Raw genomic sequence first — 20,643 nt, 5'->3', positions numbered from 1 at the left:
TTGGCTCCTGTACACCATGGCCCAGCGTAGGCCAGTCTAATGGGCGTAACACATCATCGCACCGCACCAAGGTCATTGTGCAACGCACCTATAAGTAAGAGCGAGAAAGAGATATCGCTTTCTCGCTCTTACTTATGAATGCGTCGCACAATGACCTTGGTGCGGTGCGACGGTGTGTTACGCCCATAAGGGCCGCAGCTATGCGGTGGAATGAGATAGCAATATTACTCTAACGCATAAATGCGTCCCTTGGACTGGCCTACACTGTGCCATGGTGTACAGGAGCCTTAAGGTCCACACTCATGCGCGAATCGCGGCGTGAAGCCGCGGACGCGAGGTGTGGAGTCTAGTTCGCTAATCAGCGAAATCGACTCCCCACGAAGCCGCGAACGCCACTGTGGAGTCTAGTTCGCTAATCAGCGAAACCGACTCCACACTCGCGTTCGCGGCTTCGTGCCGCGTAGTCTGGAGCGAGCTAAGTATGACTTCATTATTAAGGGTACAATAGACGACACAACTGATTAGATTGTTAAAAAGATAAAACATGTACGAAAAAGAATATACGATGAATATTTGAATAGTTTAAGAATGCGTGTAAGCGGCGTACGAATTTACTTAAATAAAATTCTGTACGTCACTATGTGTGTCTAGGCCTTAAGTTATCTGTGCCGAACGCTCCCCAAGTGACGCTTTTTGAGACGCTACGCTTCTCTTTGATTTGAACATTTCGAATGACGTTTTGAAATTGTCTTCGAATCCGAACGATCCAAAGAAATATTTTTGAATTCGAATTAGTATTAATATTAATAAATCATGGAGCCAGATGTTGGCGTTATATTATCAGCTTTCAAGTACCTAACGAAGGACGACGAACAAATTTGCAGGTTATGTTTAAGCCCTACGCCTCAGTACGCAAAATATATCCAGGATTCCGTGATTTTGAAAAAGCCATACTATGAAGACACCGTTACATATTCTGAGATGTTCGAAGAACTTGGTGTAAGTAGTATTTATAGACTTAGAATACAGGTTAAGTCTGATATTTTATCTTTATATAACAGAACGAATATCAATTGTTATTTGTTTTTTTTTTACAGGTCAGTGAAGAACCGCTTCTCCCGCAAACCTTGTGTGATATCTGCGCCCGGGCCGTTACGAACGGTTATTTATTTAAAAAACTTCACGAACATTCCAAAGAACAGTGGGACACAGTGCTATCAAGCCTTCACAAAACTTTGATGCAGGCTGAAACAGTCAGTCCCTCAGTAAAGACTGCTTACATAGTGCTTAGCGAAACAGGTAACTACATTGTCACAAGACGGAAGACTCATTCACCGGATAAAGAAACTGCAGCCCTAAAATTAAACAAGATAATCAAGAGTAGAACCCGATATGTGCATCGCCAAAAAACTTGTCTTATATGTGAGGAATGTGGTATGAAATTTAAAACAAGAGTTCTCTTAGTTCAACACATGAAGTCGCACAAAGCTAAGCCTTTAAATTGCCCTCAATGCTTCAAAGCTTTCTTAACTCAGGTACAATTAACAGAACATGCGGAAAGAGTACACTATCCAAAGAAAATTAAATGTACTAAGTGTAAGAAAATGTTCAGTACGCAGAGAACTTTAAAAGCTCATGATCGGCAAGAGCATGTTGCTGTTTTATGTAAGTTATGTTTCATACAGTTCCCGTCTAGATCCACATTAAAAGGACACCTGGACAAACATGATGTTACTAAATGCCCTCGCTGTAACAAGAGTTTCATCAACAGACAGACATTCCGAAGCCATGTAAAGCAGTGTGGCAATGCTGAAGCCAAAGTGATAAGCTTCTTCTGTGACATTTGCAAGAAAGGCTATATTCGTAAAAATGCTCTGCGCTCACATCTAAAGATAGACCATGGTTTTGGTAAAGTACTCTCATGCAGTTGGTGCAATAAGAAATTTGATGCCGCTAGCAGATTACGTAACCACATAGTGAAGCATACTAGGGAAAGAAACTTTAGTTGCGAGCACTGCAATGGGAAGTTTGTTACTCAAGCCGCTTTAGTGTATCATACTCGCTTGCATACAGGCGAGCGGCCATTTAAGTGTGACTTATGCGAGGAAAGCTTCCTCTCGGCTTCTAGAAGGATGGAGCATAAACGAAGAAAGCATTTTGGGCCTCAAATGGAATGTCCCGTATGCCACGTCAAGTTTGTACTTGGCAGTCAGCTGAAGAAGCATGTAGCCCGACATTCGGATCCTCAGAGCAAGCTTTATGTGCCAACGTTAGATGGTAAACAGGACAGAAAATATGTAGTACGTAATGTACTCACACGAGTAAATTAGATTGTGTAGTGTGCCTTATAAATTATATTAGTTATTTTACTATTTAATGAAATAAACTTTTTTAAATCACTGATTTTATTGTCATTGTTTCATAACCATCAAAAAAGCTACAAATTACAATTCAAATATAATGATTGATTACTGTAACCAGTAATCAAGTTTTAAATAGAAAATAGACGTACAACATACAGAACCACGACCTTTGCGCGGTTTGCATTATTATCTATTGTTTTTAGGGTTCCGTACCCAAAGGGTAAAAATAGACCCTATTACTAAGACTCCGCTGTCTGTCTGTCCGTCTGTCACCAGGCTGTATCTCATGAACCGTGATAGCTAGACAGCTGTTGCCGCTATAACAACAAATACTAAAAACAGAATAAAATAAATATTTAAGTGAGGCTCCCATACAACAAACGTGACTTTTTTGCCGTTTTTGAGCGTAATGGTACGGAACCCTTCGTGCGCGAGTCCGACTCGCACTTGGCCGGTTTTTCTTCGTTCTACGTTCTTATGCCGCGGACTGGACGACAGCGGCGGTACCCGCCCTGCTCGCCGCCTGCGTCCGGCCGCGGCCTTATTGGACATACGTATACGTATGCCCTACCCTACCTCAACCCTCAGACCGCACCGAGGCCCCAGTCCTAGTTCGGTATGTGTGTACACCCCAGGCCAAAAGTATGGAAACAACGTTGTTTTCTTTAATATCTCATGTTTCTATATATATATTTGTAAACTAAGACACATTAGGCAAACCCAAAAGATTAATAATACACGTTTAATATCAAAACATCCTAAAATATTGTCAAAAAGCTAAAAAAATAAAGTAGGAAAAAGTTACATATATAATTATACCTACCCTTTAATTACATGACAAAATGTTGAATTGGCAACTATCACAGCCAGAGTAATTTACTTTAAAAACGTTCTATTATCTTTACCAAATTGTCAATGAGTAGTATAAAATCCATCGCTTAAAAGATCACACTTTTATATTGAAATACAAGCTTGTTTCCATAATTTTGGCCTGGGGTGTACGTCTATTTTGTATAGGTATTAACATATATGAACATTAGCTTCGGCCTATATAGAATAAGTAGTTACTTCCTTTAGTTTGAGCACTTACTTCCATGGTTAATTCCTCCCGCCTTTTCACCGACGTATTATTGGTAGGGGAAGGACTAAAGGAAGAAGAAGAACAAATAAACTAATGCGTAGTGTAAAAAATATTTTATTTAATAATAAAAGTACCTAATTTTAATATAATTAGCCTATTCTGTAGGGTTGATATCTAAGGATAAAATCGCCAAAATGGCCACAACTATTCAAAACACCCCATTTTTATACCTCAATAGCGTACTGGCTGAGCGTGCAGCCTCGGAAATTGCCGCGCGAAGCAGCTCCGTGTCAGCCATTGCAGCCGCGAGAGTGCGTTTGCTTTCCCCGAGGCATGTCTACACGGCCCGAGCTGCTTCGCGCGGCAATTTCTGCCCGTTCTGTATGGACCCACCTAATGGCGGCAAGTAAGCATTTGGCTCGCCTGATGATAATTCGATTCCATAGCCCATGAATAATATATAATAATCCCTCTATACTCTGTTTTCTGTACTCCAATCACTGTCCCTTTCATGGTGTCTCTTAATGTGCATCCTTAAGAAATGTGGGGTAACGAATTTACGTGAACAAATCTCACACATAAGCGTAGGCCCCACATGCTTATACTTTATATGCTCCGCTCTGGCTGATGCATTTACAAATGTTTCAAAACAATGTTCACATTTATATGGTCGTTCCCCAGTATGCCTTCTAGTGTGATATAATAACGCCTCTTTTGATACAAAACGGTTTGGACATATATTACATAAAAAGTTCTTTTCCTTAGTATGTGTTACCATATGAACTTTTAGGTAACTTGGAGCAGTGAATTTCTTATTACATTCTGGGCAAACGTGAGGTTTTGCGCCACCATGCTCAAATTTATAGTGTACTCTGAGTCCTCCTGAAGTACTGTAACTTTTACCACACTCTTTACATGAATATGGTTTGTGTAGTTTGGTACGAATTGGATGTGGATCTAAAAGTCCTTTTTCGCACAAATCTACATGTTTTAAATAAAAATCTCTTGTAGTGTAACTCTTACCACATTTGGGGCATTGGCTTTTATTGAAATGCTTTCCTTCGTGAATTTTTAGTTTGACAGAGCCTTGGCATGATTTTCCACACTCTTTGCATATGTGGATTTTGTGTATTTTAGTATGGTGTTCCGTGAGAGCTTCGGCTGTGTTCCTGTATTGGTTACAATCCGGGCATTTAATTTTTTTACATAAATGGTTAGTTAATTCTTCAATTGTTTCAAACGCCTGCCAGCATTTCTCACAGAGAACTTGATTATGATTTTCCGCGCAGTGTTTATGGTACTCTTCAATGGTTGTGAACTCACTGGAACATTCCTCACATATTATTTTTGTTTCTACTACATTATATTTTGTTTCTGAAGTATTTTTATTCATTACTATTAACTCAGAATGGTTCTCATCTACAACAATGTAGAGTGATTGATCATCGTAAACTTCAAGATCAACATTGAGTGCATGTAATAAGTTATCCAGGGCATCTTCTAGTAGTTGGGAAGATTTATGATAAGTTTGTATGAGCCTCAAGCCTCTTAATGCATCAGCTACACATTCTGTGCATACAGCATCTAATCCTGGTATTTCTTCATTTACCTAAAATTAAATAGAAGTTTGTATTTATTTATTTAATCATATGCCATACATAATAATTGTAAAAATAGAAACAATGTAAGTATTGTACACAATTAAAGATCTACAGTCTACACATAGAGAGGTCAGCCACTTTATGGCTGTGTCTCTCAGGGTGATCAGGTATTCGGGAGGGCCGGGCGATATAATGTGTTATAAGGCAGTCCTGAATTATGTGCTGGATGGTTTGTGCTTCCGCACCGAAGAAGTTTTTATAACAAAGAGTAATTAATTATTATAGCTTGTAGCTACAAAAATTAAGGTCAAGCAGACGGAAAAACAGACACTATAATTAGCTTCTTGTCATTGTGTACAAGTTTTTAAATAAAATATGCTTAAACATGAGCTAATTTTATCCGATCTAGGACCATATTCGAACCGAATTTAAAGCCTATCCTAACACTTTCAGTGAATAAGAATCGACAGGCCATATTTCGCGTTTGAGACTTGATAAATAGTATAAGTATATCATATATGTTGCTGTGTCCTTACAGGGCGTCACTAAAACTTACCACCTTTATAACTGGTTTGTGAGTTTTGTGACATGCAATAAATGATTCTATTTTATACTAAATACACTCTTACCTCAGGCCCAAGGAATTTGGCAAGTAATTCCGATAGGGGCTGTAAATGCTGGTGTTTCTCCTCTAAATCTAGGACTACTCCGTCTCCAAACCGAACGTAATCATCTTCAATGTTCCTCAGACATAACCTGCAGTGACTGAACCGCTTTCCATTCGTGATGTTCGAGAAGACGAGTTTCATATCTGGTTGAACGCTCATGTTTTAATTTATGGCGGTTTTTGGGTTTAAGTTAATGAAGCGTATTTAAAATTGACGAACACTGTATACAAATTTAATCTATTTGGCAGTTCGCGCTTTCGGAGCTTTCGTTCAGAATCAATGGCGGAGTGATGAAGTATGAAACGACATTTTCAATATGGCGTCAAGCAAAATACAGATAAAAAAAGTTTTAATTTAATATCGTATAAGCTCGTTGGTTGTTGAGATTGCAATAGATCAAAAGTAACGTTATCTAATATTTATATTTATGATTTTGTACGAAACTATTTTATTCTCCTTAGGCATGGTCCAAAACATATGCATCCATACTTTGATCCATACGCATCAAAATATGCATGGTCCTAGACAAAGGTCCTAAACCAAAAATTGGGCAGTGTGTAGTGTAATTAAGGATGATGTCATTTTATTTTTCTTTTTACTAACTTAGGAGTCGTTTATTGTGTACGTTTCGTTTCGACTTCGATGTCGGTTTGTTGTCTATTGTATTGCATTGTATTGTATTGTATTTATAAATAAAATATAGTCGTGTCTTTCGAAAGTTTCGGGTCCTGTTTAAAACTGAAATTCACATTGCAGATTCAGATTCAAGGTAAACTAATAAGTTATTTTCAATCTCCGATCTTAAGCCCGCTCCAGACTACGCGGCGCGAAGCCGCGAACGAGAGTGAGGAGTCGAATTCGCTAATCAGCGAACTAGGCCCCACACTCGCGTTCGCGGCTTCGCGCCGCGATTCGCGCATGAGTGTGGAGGGCCCTAAAGACAAATGTAAAAAAAAATTGTTACTTATACTAAAGGCCATAACACACCGTTGCACCGCACCAAGGTCATTGTGCGACGCATCCATAAGTAAGAGCGAGAAAGCGATATCTCTTTCTCGCTCTTACTTATGGGTGCGTCGTACAATGCCTTGGTGCGGTGCGATGGTGTGGTACGCCCATTGGTTTGAAAAGGAAAGTACAAGGTCATCCCACAGATATCGACAACTTTTACTCGAAATGGGGTTGGCAACTGTGAAAGGTTTGCAGAGATGGCGCCATCATAGCTTGCCCCTTTTTCTATGAGATTTGGCTTAAAGGGCTGGCATCCAGGGCATTAAAAAAAACAAAAATTTGACACAATTCTAGGGATTGACAGGGCAAGCTATGCTGGCGCCATCTGCTAAATATTTCGACCGGCCAACCCCATTATACGTATTGGCTTGGCGTATCTCTTACATTGAATTCTCTGACAGTCGTATAAATAGTCATTAGTTGTGGTCGTAACGTACATTTAGTACACGAAAATCAACGCAAATAGGCGTCACGGATACACGGACATAAAAATAGTACAGATTTAATGGAATTTCCGATGCATAAGGGCGTATTGTACACGAAGTTGGGAGTTACGCCCAAATGTCTCACAATAGTTTTTTAAATTGCTGGATAAGGCAAAATGCGTTGGAGAAATGTGTTCAAGAATAGTTTTTTTATGGGGCTTAACGGACAAATTTTTCAAGCTATCGAGACGTAGATGACACCATTCGATAGAGAAAAAAAAAACTGAGTATGACTGCTTTCATAACTCATTTTCGCCATTTTGCCCCTTAAGCCCTTTGAGCCTACGGAAGTCGATATGCTTGATATTGATATAATAAGTAATGTAACAAAAACCTTCATATACATATAAGGATTATTAAGGACAAATGTTTATTAAAGTCGATTAAAGTAAAATACTATTGTATTAAATTTAATATCTTTTATTTTATAAAAATAAGGTACAAAAGGTATCTATTTCTAACTAACCAATTTTGTAATTATTTTTACATTACAAATAAATATAGCTATAGGACGGCAGTTTTTATGAGTATTTTAAAAATAGAAATAATAATTATCTTTACATGGTACATAATTATCTTGTATTTTCAAACAAAACACAAAACAAACAAAAAGGATTTTGTTAAAAAGCATCGAAACAACAAATAAAAAATCGAGAACATTTTTTATCCGAAAATGGTAACTATAATTTAAATATTCTATGTATTTAAACTAGAAATGGTAACTTTCGTTTTAAAATTATAACAAGCACGTTCATTTTGGCGGGAATCCTCTATACTTTTGACAGTTTTACTTTTTTTTACAATTTAAGGAGTGCCTACACGATCCAATTGTGTTAATTTCGTCGATTTGTCACGGTTGGCTTTCACACGTAGTATCTTCTTAGTAGTTTGTGGCTTTCACAATTAGAAAATATTACCATGATTATAAATTTTACGTCATTTTCACTCATATGTAGAACTATAAAAATAGCCTATGGATCTCCGGAGCATTTTAATTGACAAATCTCAATATATAAAATTGTTTACTTGAGAATCGGAGAACTACGCTTCTAACAATTTTTGTATGAAATTAACGATAGACCACTCATAACAAAATAATATATTTTATCGCTAAATAGCTTCACACACTTTATTTAATTCAGTCGTCCTAACTGGCATTCTAATTAAGGATCCTACTGCAGTCTGGCAAAAAAGAGTAGAAATTAAAAAGTGGCAACACTGTAGTGTCGTCCCGTTTTTCTTAGATTGATTTGAAAGGGACGACACTACAGTGTTGCCACTTCTTAATTTCTACTCTTTTTTGCCAGACTGTAAAAAAACGTTCCTAGTTAGTGCAGTCACACCTCTACATGGTTACACTTTACGGTTTATGAATTAGCCCTTTCCTGCATGACATATAAAATTATTTGTTTCTTGAACAACATGCGGTAAAGGGGTAGGATTCTGAATTAAGTAAGATGTGTGCTTTAAACGCATAGTACATACGTACTTGCTTAAATCTTCGGTATAAATATTTAAGACCATTTTTCCTCAGAATTGTACGCAACTTTAGGTCGATTTAAACTTTAACGTTGTCTATTCTTGTCTACAACGATTTAAGGTATAGGTAGACTTAATACTGGTAACCGCCTCCTTGGCTAGGGGGCACGTACTGTTGACCGGGACCGGCGCCGGCGGCGTTACCGGACGGGTAACCGGACGGCTGGTCGGGGTACCGGGCCTCGCCTTCGTACGACACCTGAAAAAAATGATAGGCCAGTCAAATTAGATCCAAAAAAAAGCGTTTTGAGGAAGCTGGAAATCATTTTAATACCTTCATTTGGTCCTAAATGCGTATAATCCGAGTTTGCTACATCCCAGGTGTGGATAAATTTTGGGAGACGGGAGATACATTTTACCTTGGATGGACAAAACCACTCTATGTAGAAGGAACCCACCATCAATTATAATGTCACTACCAGCAAGGTAGTAGTTAGCCTCATGCATGAAGTTTATATTTAAACGAAATATTTTTTATTATGCATTTTCGTTATTAAATTATAATTTAATTGCTTACACAGACAATAGGTAAGTACATAAATTATATGTGTTCGTGCATAAATTATATAGGAGAGTTGAAATCACGCACACAACAACATCATGTAATGACAGGGAGATCATAAAGGGATTTTGAAATTAGTGTTCTTTTTTCGTACCGATAGCAAGTTGAACCACCAAACATCTAACGGAATCTGTTATTTAATTCTGGACCTTGTACTAAAGTATTTAAAGTGCAAATTACCTCAGCATTAAAACCGCGCTTTTAGTCAGCGGTGTACTTCACAATCTGTGTTCGTCCGTCTGGCAGGGCTACTCGCTACTCTACGACGTCATAATAGAATACTGAGCTGTAGAACCTTATAGTTATAAGTAATTAAAGTCCAAAGTCCTCTGAACAAACCGTTCAGCAATCAGTGGTGCCGTGACCACGATTGCAAAACCAATTATTCAATTTTGAACCTTGTACTAAAGTGCTTACAGTGCAAATTACCTCAGCATTGAAACCGTTCTTCTAATCTGCAGTATACTTCACGATCTGCGTGCGTCCGTCTGGCAGAGTCACTTTGTATTCTCCTCGAGTGTAGTAATTACTGTAGAACCTTATAACTAAGTCATTAAAGTCTAAACTAAAATCGTCTAAATACTACTTCAGTGGTGCCGTGACCAGGATCACAAAATCTGCCATTCAATTCTCAACTATGTTCAAAGTTATTAAAGTCCAAATTACCTCAGCATTGAAACCGTTCTTCCAATCAGCGGTGTACTTCACGATCTGCGTGCGTCCGTCCGGCAGGGCTACTCGGTATTCGCCTCGGGTGACGTCACCGTCGGAGACAGCGTTATGGCTGTAGTCGTTACCGTCCTCGTTCACGGAGTAGGCGAAGTCGAAGGGCATGCCGGGCTCGTGGTGGTGGTGTTCATCGTGGGAGTGCTGGAAATGATTTTTTTTTCAATTTAGTCTGACATAACATGATAGATAACAATATTGCGCCCAAAATGGCGAGAACGTTAAGAATTGTCGGTTTTTGCGGTTTAAGGAGGGTTAGAACAATGAATAAACCTAAGCTCAAACACAAAGACGCTAACTAACCTTTGACCTCGCGCTTCCCACCGACGCGATCGTGATATTAGGCCAGTAAAGATAATCAAAATTAAATTTTAATTTTATAAATTTAAGGGTTTTAAAATTACTTATATCCAAAAGCTATTTAGAAGAACTATCATACGGACCATCAACATCTTTCGCCGCATCAGGTATAGGACACAAAATGGGTTTTTTGTGCGCCTACAAAAATATCAATACTGCATACTGCAACAATAGTTGTAACACTGAAGCATTGCTATAACATTTCTGTCAGGCACTTCAAAATCCCACGCAACTCAATAGGGATGCTGACATTTTTTTAGAACTTTCATTTTATAGATAGACACGTAATTATTGAAAAAAATATTTTCTAATGTTTTTAATTTATTAATTTTTAATAAAAAATCGACTTTAATTATAGTTGGTTAAGTTGGTCAAGCAAATCTTGTCAGTAAATAAGAACAAAAAAAACTACACTCATCCCCTTCTTCTGGGCGCCAGCACCAGTGCAAGACAAAGACAGTATGACTCTCACCATAGACCTAGCATTACATAGACCAGCTATACGCGTGCGCCCGTAAGGGATAGACATAGATGACGTCATAAACGTGGGGATACCATATTGGTAAAAATTACCCCAATATTTGATATCACGTTGGGGCGATTACCCTGGAGGCAAAGTTAGCTTGTTTGACGGTATTAAAAAATCGTTAAATAAAATGTCAATGGGCCGTTCTTTTTAGGCGTATAAACAATGATATACCTCCTATAATTCGCGCAGGTGGTACAAAACTAAACATGTTTAGTAAATAAAACGTAAAATAAAATGTATTATGGGTTTTAATTTAAAGAAATCACAAATCGCAATCACACCAATTAATGTACACCACATTTAATCTTCACAACATTTGTTTATTTATTTTTTGGAATTAGAAGTACAAAAAAACTTCGAGGTCAAAATTACCCATAAAATTATGATATTTTCATCTGGTATCCCTAACATGATTGTTATGCAGCTAAATTAAGAAGAAGTTTAAAAATGGCTGACCTCAGACTCCTACCTACCTACGTAATTTGGGCGGATAATTTTACAAATAATGTTTTGTTAATTTGCGTAAATAATTGTGATATTTTTATTGAAATCGTTTGATTCTACATTGCTTTGAGTGTAACGTAATTTTACGATGTTATTCTCACATATTGCGTTAGAGCAAGGTGTAAAATACCGTACTTACGTGTGAAAGGTTATGATCTCATATTTTTGCTCAGAGCGGCTATTACAGCCGATTACAGAACAATTCACCAGTATTTTATCAAAGTTCAACCATTCAAAACGCTAACCATCACTATATTTCATAAGAGAAAGCACAATTTCATACAAAACAACGATAATTAAACAAGCAACGAACAAACATGACATGTGTTAAGACCTATCTTAACAAGTAGCAGATAAGTAGGTATTAGCATACCTAAGTACCTACTTACCTAATCTAGACAGATTAAGTCTCTCAATCGTCCTATGATATGTAAAGGTGACATCTACCGAAACTATTGTGTACTAGTTTAAGTGCTCAATAAGCTGTTAGCTATGTCAATGTATGTAATAGTTCCTAACCAATCCGTAGTGTCATAGTGTGGCGCTGTACTTTACTATATAAGCTTCTACATGTATGTAGATAAGCCCACTTTTTCTAACCAGCCTTCTGTAAAACATTAAATTAAGATATCAGATTCTCTGCTTTCATTTGGTCGCCATTACCTCCAACGCTGAACATAATGGTGACCCCGAGTTTAAATCGCGGTTAATCTCAGTACTTTAAAGCGAATCGCTAGTAAATTTAGTAAAATTTGCGAGCCGGTACGTCGAGGAATCGCCGCGTATCCTGATTTAGGCCGGGAGAGCAACGTTACCACGTAGGCAGCAACCGCGTGGGGCTCCGCCGACCTGAAGAAGCTGAAGAGGTGACTAGGAGGCGACCACACCACTCGATCGAGCGGCCTGAGCCAACGCGACAGGCGCCGACCGAGCCACCAAAGCGGGACCACGTGCGTGGCACCGCAGCCGCAGCAGGGAACGGCTACCGCAAGTACCAAAGGGACCACGTGGGTGGTACCACACCAGAGGCAGAAGGAGCGCCCAAGCGAGGGCAATCACCAAGCTACGCCACGCGCACGAGCATCAATCGAGAAGGCAAGTGAGCTGGCATTCCCTAACCTATCTACCAAATCTCCCTACCAAATTTAATTGTAATCGATTTATTTCCTACAAATTGTAAATTGTAACCGTTCTTAATCATGTTAGAAACTTCCAAAAGCACTCTAGAAGAGTTAGAAATTAGGCAGTTAAAAAATAGACGAGGTGTCTGTAAGCGAAAATTAACTGTATTTAATAAATTTATAGAAAGAATCGACTCAAGTGCATTGACGGCCGAAATAATTGTAGACATAAGCTTAAGACTAGAACAATTACCAAAGTTATACAATGATTTCTCTGAGATACAGGACCGGATCGAGACACTGTGCAGCGACGAAGGGGACATCGAAGCCCACGAGGCCGAGCGTATGTCATTTGAGGACACATTTTACCGACTTAGCGCTAAGGGCAAGCTGCTGGCGAAGGTAGATACCGATTCAACACCAAATGACCATAGTCCGCAAGCCCCGCCGCAGCAACCCCTCGGTGAGTCGATAAAATATCCCGAAATTAGCCTCCCTAGCTTCGACGGAGACCTAACACAGTGGCTGCAATTTCGAGACACATTTGATGCCCTAGTCAACCAAGCTAGCTTAGCACCGATCGTAAAATATAAGTACCTACGCAGTTGTTTACAAGACGGCGCACTTGAGGTAATTAGTTCGCTCGATTTCTCCGAGGACGCGTACATGCTCGCGTGGCAGATGCTTTGTGAACGTTATAATAATCCTAAACGTTTAGTCACCAACCACATGCGAGCCTTGTTCGACGTGGAACCGGTACCGTCAACTCCTTCGGGTCTAAGAGGTCTGTGCGATAATATTTCCAAACATTTGAGATCTTTGCGCTCATTAAATGTACCTACCGAAAATTGGGATCTCGCAATTATTCACATGTTAGTTAAAAAGTTAGACAGTCGATTGCAATCAAAGTGGGAAAACAGTGTTGATTTGAGAAAATTGCCTTCGTTGCAGGATTTCAAAACCTTCCTAAAGAACCGAGCTGACCGGCTGGAAGCGACCAGCCCAGCAGTACCATCGGACGCACCCAGCACTTCCAAGAAGGCCATGGTAACCACGTCCGAACCTATCAAGGTAACCTCCAAACAGTTTAAATGTAACCAGTGTCCGTATTGTTCGAGTACGCATTATATTAATCAGTGTCCAAAGTTTAGTGCATTAAACGTTATCGCGCGCATCCGAGCCGTGAATAAATTACGATTATGCTTTAATTGTTTGTCCGGAACGCATGTCTTAACAAACTGCAGGGCCAGTACATGTCGAGTATGTAAGGGCAAGCATCATACGTTACTACACAAACCAAATACCAACACTCATGTAGGTAGTAACCCCGTACCAACGCGATTACCAATATCAACGTTAATCGACGAACAACCGAGTTCTAGTCAAATCGAGACTACCTTGTCGAATAACACTTTAATCGAAAAACAAATAAACAATGCGCGAAATAGGTCAGTTTTCCTTACAACAGCCCAAGTGCTCGTTAGGGATAAGCATAACAATGTGCATAAAATGAAGGCATTTTTAGACAATGGCTCGCAAGAAAATTTCATTACCGAAAACGCGGCCAAAAAGTTACAATTAAACAAGGAACAACTTGCCTTAAATGTCATAGGTTTCAATGAAAAAGTGTCTAGCCTTTTAGAATCGTGTGACGTAACATTGCATTCCTTAGACGGAACCTTTACAACGAATTTGTCCTGTTTTATTACGCCTATAATTTGTACTACCAACATTTTAATACCAAACGTGCAACGTTGGCACATTCCGTCGCGTTATAAATTAGCTGATGACGAGTTTAACTTAGCTCAAGATGTAGATTTGCTTATCGGTGGGGAGATATTCTTTGATTTACTTCTTACCGGTAAATACAAGCTCGGGCCCGGATTACCGGTTCTGAGACGCTCGCGATTAGGATGGATAGTCACGGGTTCCGTACAAAAAAAAACCGAGTCTGCCATTCAATGTAAAGTTACAGTAGAAACTCAATTAAAAAAGTTTTGGGAAATAGAGGAGGGTTCCGCACCAAATTTACCCTATGATGAAAAACAATGTGAGGATATATTTCTGAAAACTCACACTCACAACTCTGAGGGTAATTTCGAAATAGAACTTCCATTAAAGCAGCCACCTACCAAGTTAGGTCAATCTAGGCACATAGCATATCGGAGGTTCAAAACATTAGAATCCAAGTTCGAGCGGAACCCCGAATTTAAAGATAAATATGTGAATTTCATGCGCGAGTTCGAACAAGCTGGCCATATGATTCAATTACAAGATAATTATGATGGCCCATGTAACTTTCTACCCCACCAAGCTGTTTTTCGCGACTCCCCCTCAACCCCTATTCGAATTGTTTTCGACTGCTCATGCAGAACTGATAACGGCATTTCTTTGAATGATATCCAATACAAAGGCTCAATAATACAGGACGAACTCATAAATATACTTCTACGATTCCGAAAATACCAATATGTTATTAACGCTGACATACAAAAAATGTACAGATGTATTTATGTTAAACCAAATCAACAATACCTACAATGCATATTTTGGCGGGAAAATACTCACCAACGACTCCAAATTTATATGCTGACCACATTAAGTTTCGGCTTAAAGTCAGCACCACATATTGCAACCAGATGTTTGTTACAATTGTCAAACGAAAACCAACACACATTTCCAGCAGCTGCAGAGGCCATAGCGAACCAGTTCTACATGGACGATTTTATCGCCGGCGGCGACGACGAGAATCAAGCTGGAAACCAACCAGTTATGGTGGTCTGGGCCGGCGTGGTTGACCCAAAGTCCGGACACATGGCCGACCCACGATTCTGAGTCACTAAATCATGCACCCGAGGCCGAGAGCGACGTAAACATAACTCTCACCTTGGCTATTAGCACAGAATCTAACGACACGATACAATATCTTTTCCACAGGTGGTCAAGCGATAAAACACTTATTCATGTATTAGCATACATACTTCGATTTATATATAATACAAAAAATAAAACTCGAACAATTAATCCAAATAATAAATTATCAGGACCATTGTCCGTAGAAGAATTAAAAAAATCGGATCACGCATTAATTAGACATGCACAAATGGAATCATTCCCACACGAATATAAATTATTGCAAAACAATAAACCGGTTCTTAACAAATCAAAAATATTATCTTTACACCCATTCATGAAGGACGGACTCGTTCGCGTAGGCGGACGAATCGGTCTTTCGCATTATGCATATGAAAAAAAACATCCTTTAATATTAAGTCACGAGCACGCGCTTACCAAACTACTGATGGCAAACGCACATATACGTACTCTGCACGCTGGCCCTCAGTTATTACTTTCAACTATTCGCGAGCGCATCTGGCCAACAAAAGGTAGGATGTTAGCCTCGAAAATTGTAAATAAATGCGTTCCGTGTTTTAGAGCAAATCCAAAGACTACTAACCCTATAATGGGAAACTTACCCCCCTCAAGGGTAAATCCTTCCCCCCCCTTTGCTATCACGGGTATCGATTATGGAGGACCTTATAACATTAGAGATAGGACAGGGCGTGGTTACAAGGTCTCTAAGTGCTATATAGCAGTGTTTATTTGTTTTGCAACAAAGGCAATTCATCTCGAATTAATTACAGGGCTCGAGTCAGCCAATTTCCTGGCGGCGCTGCGACGATTCATCGCCAGGAGAGGTAAACCGAAGGAGTTGGTGAGTGACAATTCAACAACCTTTCATGGGGCTAGTAACGAGCTAAAAGATTTACAAAAATACCTACAGGACAGCTCGAGCGAGCTAGTATCTCATTGCGCAGACGAGGGCATAAAATGGAGTTTTATTCCTGTCTATACACCTCATATGGGGTCCCTATGGGAATCTAGTATAAAACTTACCAAATATCATTTAAAAAGAGTGTTAGGGTTATCTTTGTTAACTTACGAACAATTTGTATCAATCCTATATCAGGTAGAATCTATGGTAAATTCTAGGCCACTATGTCCCTTACCTAGTTCAAATCCTGACTATCCTGTCCTTACGCCAGCTCACTTTTTAATTGGAAAAGCACCAAATTCACTTCCGGACGAAGATTATAACCATGTACCAAAGAACCGATTAACTCACTATCAACTTTTGCAACAAATCACGCAGGACTTCTGGCGGCGCTGGTCACGTGACTACATCGGAACGCTGCAGGAACGCACGAAGTGGAGGAGCGCGCGCGGCCCAAGCCTCGCAGTCGACACCGTCGTCCTGGTACGAGACGAGCGTCTGCCGCCCTGCCGGTGGAGGCTGGGCAAGATCGTCGCGACGCAGCCGGGCCGGGATGGCGTCACCAGGGTGGCCGTCATCCGAACTGCCAGAGGGGACATCCAACGCGCGTTCAATAACATTTGTCCATTACCTACTTCGGGTGAAGTCATATAAGTAGTAAATACCTACCAACAGTACCAACCTAATGTAAAGTTCAAATAATTATAACTAAGTGTCAAATAAGTATAATTAAATACCTAAATTACCTTACTTACCTAGTACCTATGTACATAATTAGAATACCTACTCCCTATTTAAAATAAAAATCATTTCCTATTGTTGTTTCATTTATAAGAATGGGCACAGATCTAATTAAATTTTAAGTAATTACCTAACTATAACTCGTAACAAAGAACTCTGCCCATCCTTACTGATAGGTAAAATGTATAAAGCCTATTCTTTGAAATACCTAATGTTACTCATAAAACATTAACTATTTCAAGGGGTGGCAAAATGTTAAGACCTATCTTAACAAGTAGCAGATAAGTAGGTATTAGCATACCTAAGTACCTACTTACCTAATCTAGACAGATTAAGTCTCTCAATCGTCCTATGATATGTAAAGGTGACATCTACCGAAACTATTGTGTACTAGTTTAAGTGCTCAATAAGCTGTTAGCTATGTCAATGTATGTAATAGTTCCTAACCAATCCGTAGTGTCATAGTGTGGCGCTGTACTTTACTATATAAGCTTCTACATGTATGTAGATAAGCCCACTTTTTCTAACCAGCCTTCTGTAAAACATTAAATTAAGATATCAGATTCTCTGCTTTCATTTGGTCGCCATTACCTCCAACGCTGAACAACATGTCACGTACTTATTTGTTTGCCACAACCTCGGTTGTGGCAGCGGTGGAAAAGTGAAACTATGACAAGGACAAACAATAACAGCGCTTTCTCTGCTACTTCTACTGAAAGATACATAAGACTATCCCGTTCGGTCATTTACCCCCACCCCTCATGACCGATCCAGTTATACTAGATTCATGACTCTCACCGTCTACGCCCGAAATGAGACAGTCCATTGACAAACTATAGTTCAGTGTTTAAATTTCGCGCAAAAACGCTCCAAGTTGTCACGTGATCTGGATGACGTAACGATGTGATAAACAAACTGCTTTCGGTGCCAGAGGACCACCAGGTTTGACAACTTGTCTGTGCGTGTTTCTGACACTGTGACGTCACGCGCTCCGATTTGCGTTTGCAGTCACGTGATGCTGAATACTTTTAATTATTTTTAATTAATTTATTACGCATATTTACACTTACAAAATATGATTTTCAGCATTCTAATATTCCCTGCTATGGTAAAAACATAACGTTTTATATATTCGCGATTCATGTCAACATCCCTATTTAGTACGCTTTACGAAAATTCGACTGCAAAATAAGAAATTCCGTATATACGATAAGAAACTAATCTTTTCAAGACCGAAACGAATACGTATTACAGTTTACGAAAAGCAAAACACGTTGTCGTTATGTTTTACGACAGAATAAAAATAAACATAAAATGATAAAAAGTGTTTGAAACAAATGTGAGTTTCGCAATGCCTCTACTGCCTTTGGAACAAAATGTGTTGCGATCGTTGGCTGCAAATACTGATTGGCATTACAGTATGTATGCATTATTTAAATACCTTACTGAGTTTTAATCAGTCTTTGAGGCGTTTTGGTAGCATAGCAACGTGAGCGACTTTTAAACCGAAGTTCGCCGGTTAGAACTCGGCTGTAAAAATTATTTTCAAGGAACTTATGTTCAAAATAACTTTTGATATTTGCCAATTCCTTAAGTTAAGAAACCGGATTAATACCCACCATACCCGAAGACGAGAAAGATTTAGTTTTGTGTTTGTTCCTAAATTTGTCCTTCGAAAAATAGGAGGCATTTAAGAGAGCCGTTATTAAATTTTTACAGACAGAATTTTTAATGAATATTTTTAAAGGCGGTTTAACTAGGCAAACCAAAGTTAATTTTTTTTCTTATTTATGTAAGCAGTCGAGATAAGTTTAAATTGCTTTTCAGGCTATTATTGTATCAACAAATGGAGCGGGAGTGGATCGTCTTAGTTACGGTAAGAACAGTAAACTGAAATAGATGTCATATAACGAAATAAAATAGGGACTAAGGCATGGAGACTGTATAAAGGAGCCAAATCTCTATGTATGAAAAGTGTCCATCAAAAAACAGTAATTAGGCGGCGCCACCATACACCGAAATACTACCAAAAACAACCTACGTAATTTGGTCGGGTTATTTGTTGCCTTATATGGTTCATGTTATACTCATGTCCCAGAGCCTAACTAGCGCCACCGGAGAGATTAGGAACTATTATTTAAAGCTGAAAGCGGTCACTTTTACAACAATTCTGCCATAAGAGATTGCGATCCTTTCTATACCATCCATAGACTAAGGCCTTGGTCTGTCACATCCTCGCCAGACAAAGTACGAAGAATTTGGAGCAGGCTAATATATACCTATAGCACACGAGTGGCGAGACATTATCTCGCCCGCGAATAATTAATAAAGTTTGTTAAAGGACTGTCTCATTTCAAACATAGACAGAGAATCATACACTACACTGTTTCACACTAGTACTAGCGCCCAAAAAAAAGGGATGAGTATAATTTTCCTGGTTGTTACTGACTGACAAATTGGTTTGAAAAACTATAAGCTGTAATTAATAAGTACAGTTAGAAAAAGACGGATAGTTTATCTCGCGGGCGAGACACGGTACAGATGTAGTGCATAATTGTTTTCCCATCGTATTTTCTCGGAAACGTTCGTATTTGTCATACTAAAAAGTCAATATCAGTACTTTTGTACCGAGACTGACTGAAATAACAAACTTGGAAGATAAAAATGATCACGAATGTTATTAGTTTTAATTGAATTTAATGTTAATGTTAATGATCACGAATGTTATTATTTTTAATCGAATTTAATGTTAATTATTAGTTTTAATTATTACTCACATTATTATTTATATTCCATTTATTTTTTACCAATTGCGTGACATACAAATTCTTAATCTTGACATTCTTGACATAACTATTAAATAAACTAATATTATATACCCTACATTTTCAATGTTAAATTTAATTGTCAATATCTCCAAGACATTATTAAATTTGTTGCAATATAATTTTAAATTACAATCTCTTAACCATTGTCATAAGACCTAATTTATATAATGATTACATTTATACCACCTAACATACTTTAGATTTAAGACTATTGCTGTGCCCTACCAGGGTCCATGTGAAACCCACTATGTATGTACCACCAAATGTAAACCATGAATGCAATAAATAAATTATGAATTATGAATTAAACAAGACACGTTCGTATGTTTCCATGAAAATACGACGGAAAATAATTATACACCACATCTGTAGCGCCTTTACAAGCCTCATTTAGTTTATATAATTAATGTATTTTCCCTTACAACTACTATGTCAAAATGACATTAAGATAATCGATTAATATTAGTTAATTGAGGCTTATAGCGTGAATAACGGCGTAAGACTACTATCATAGAGTAACTTATACTAGAGCGGTTGTTGCGGCAAGCAAGAAAGCATACTCAATTTCATGGTAGATGGCGCTGCGCTGCACACATCGCGCGCTACGGGTTTCCTGCGACCTATATAAGCGCGGCCATTGTCAAGCTTTTTATTTTTGCAATATCCTTCAAAGAAATAACATGTCATGTATACGCGTCTAATTTATTAATAATATAATTGTGTTGCAAATCGGCGTTTCAATTCTTATT

At 38.6% G+C, this 20,643-nt stretch overlaps 4 protein-coding genes across 13 annotated transcripts in view; 2 read left to right on the top strand and 2 right to left on the bottom strand.

The window, feature by feature from the left end:
- The first annotated feature begins 700 nt into the window (after positions 1-700).
- On the top strand, positions 701-2,399 carry LOC134751738 (zinc finger protein 26-like). The gene is made up of 2 exons (XM_063687183.1): positions 701-999; positions 1,098-2,399. Exons 1-2 carry the CDS (start codon positions 814-816, stop codon positions 2,328-2,330), a joined length of 1,419 nt encoding a protein of 472 aa, XP_063543253.1. The 5' UTR covers positions 701-813; the 3' UTR covers positions 2,331-2,399.
- A 1,213-nt stretch (positions 2,400-3,612) lies between these two features.
- Positions 3,613-6,050, bottom strand: LOC134751739 (gastrula zinc finger protein XlCGF46.1-like). The gene is made up of 2 exons (XM_063687184.1): positions 5,675-6,050; positions 3,613-5,053 (listed from the first exon to the last, which is right to left on the bottom strand). Exons 1-2 carry the CDS (start codon positions 5,870-5,872, stop codon positions 3,917-3,919), a joined length of 1,335 nt encoding a protein of 444 aa, XP_063543254.1. The 5' UTR covers positions 5,873-6,050; the 3' UTR covers positions 3,613-3,916.
- A 1,567-nt stretch (positions 6,051-7,617) lies between these two features.
- The window catches only part of LOC134751899 (cuticle protein 7-like), a 63,025-nt gene continuing 49,999 nt past the window's right edge, over positions 7,618-20,643 (bottom strand). Inside the window, exons 5-6 of the mRNA XM_063687450.1 lie at positions 9,977-10,180; positions 7,618-8,947 (exon numbers count right to left, since the gene is read on the bottom strand). Of these exons, the coding sequence (XP_063543520.1) occupies positions 8,822-8,947; positions 9,977-10,180 (330 nt within the window). The 3' untranslated portion in view covers positions 7,618-8,821. The remainder of the gene's footprint in view (positions 8,948-9,976; positions 10,181-20,643) is intronic.
- Positions 12,637-17,141, top strand: LOC134751879 (uncharacterized). 10 transcript variants are annotated; one of them, XM_063687421.1, is made up of 4 exons: positions 12,637-13,013; positions 13,502-13,621; positions 16,195-16,265; positions 16,704-17,141. In XM_063687421.1, the coding sequence occupies exons 1-4, from the start codon at positions 12,975-12,977 to the stop codon at positions 16,981-16,983; spliced, it is 510 nt and encodes a 169-aa protein (XP_063543491.1). In that variant the 5' UTR covers positions 12,637-12,974; the 3' UTR covers positions 16,984-17,141. The 10 variants fall into 10 exon arrangements, with proteins under 10 accessions (XP_063543491.1, XP_063543489.1, XP_063543485.1 ...); XM_063687419.1 differs by having other exon boundaries at positions 15,234-17,141; XM_063687422.1 differs by lacking the exons at positions 12,637-13,013; positions 13,502-13,621 and adding an exon at positions 13,020-13,334.

The sequence above is a fragment of the Cydia strobilella genome, chromosome 23 (assembly GCF_947568885.1).
Source record: "Cydia strobilella chromosome 23, ilCydStro3.1, whole genome shotgun sequence".
Classification (NCBI taxonomy): domain Eukaryota; kingdom Metazoa; phylum Arthropoda; class Insecta; order Lepidoptera; family Tortricidae; genus Cydia; species Cydia strobilella.
This window is presented reverse-complemented; position numbering and strand designations above follow the sequence as displayed.

Coding starts and splice junctions, on each gene's coding strand:
- LOC134751738 (XM_063687183.1), top strand. CDS start 814: ATGGAGCCAGATGTTGGCGTTATATTATCAGCTTTCAAGTACCTAACG. Junction 1,000..1,097: donor AGATGTTCGAAGAACTTGGT/GTAAGTAGTATT, acceptor TTTTTTTTACAG/GTCAGTGAAGAACCGCTTCT.
- LOC134751739 (XM_063687184.1), bottom strand. CDS start 5,872: ATGAGCGTTCAACCAGATATGAAACTCGTCTTCTCGAACATCACGAAT. Junction 5,054..5,674: donor CCAAATTCCTTGGGCCTGAG/GTAAGAGTGTAT, acceptor ATTTAATTTTAG/GTAAATGAAGAAATACCAGG.
- LOC134751879 (XM_063687415.1), top strand. CDS start 12,975: ATGACCATAGTCCGCAAGCCCCGCCGCAGCAACCCCTCG. Junction 13,014..13,501: donor CCCGCCGCAGCAACCCCTCG/GTGAGTCGATAA, acceptor CCTTCGTTGCAG/GATTTCAAAACCTTCCTAAA.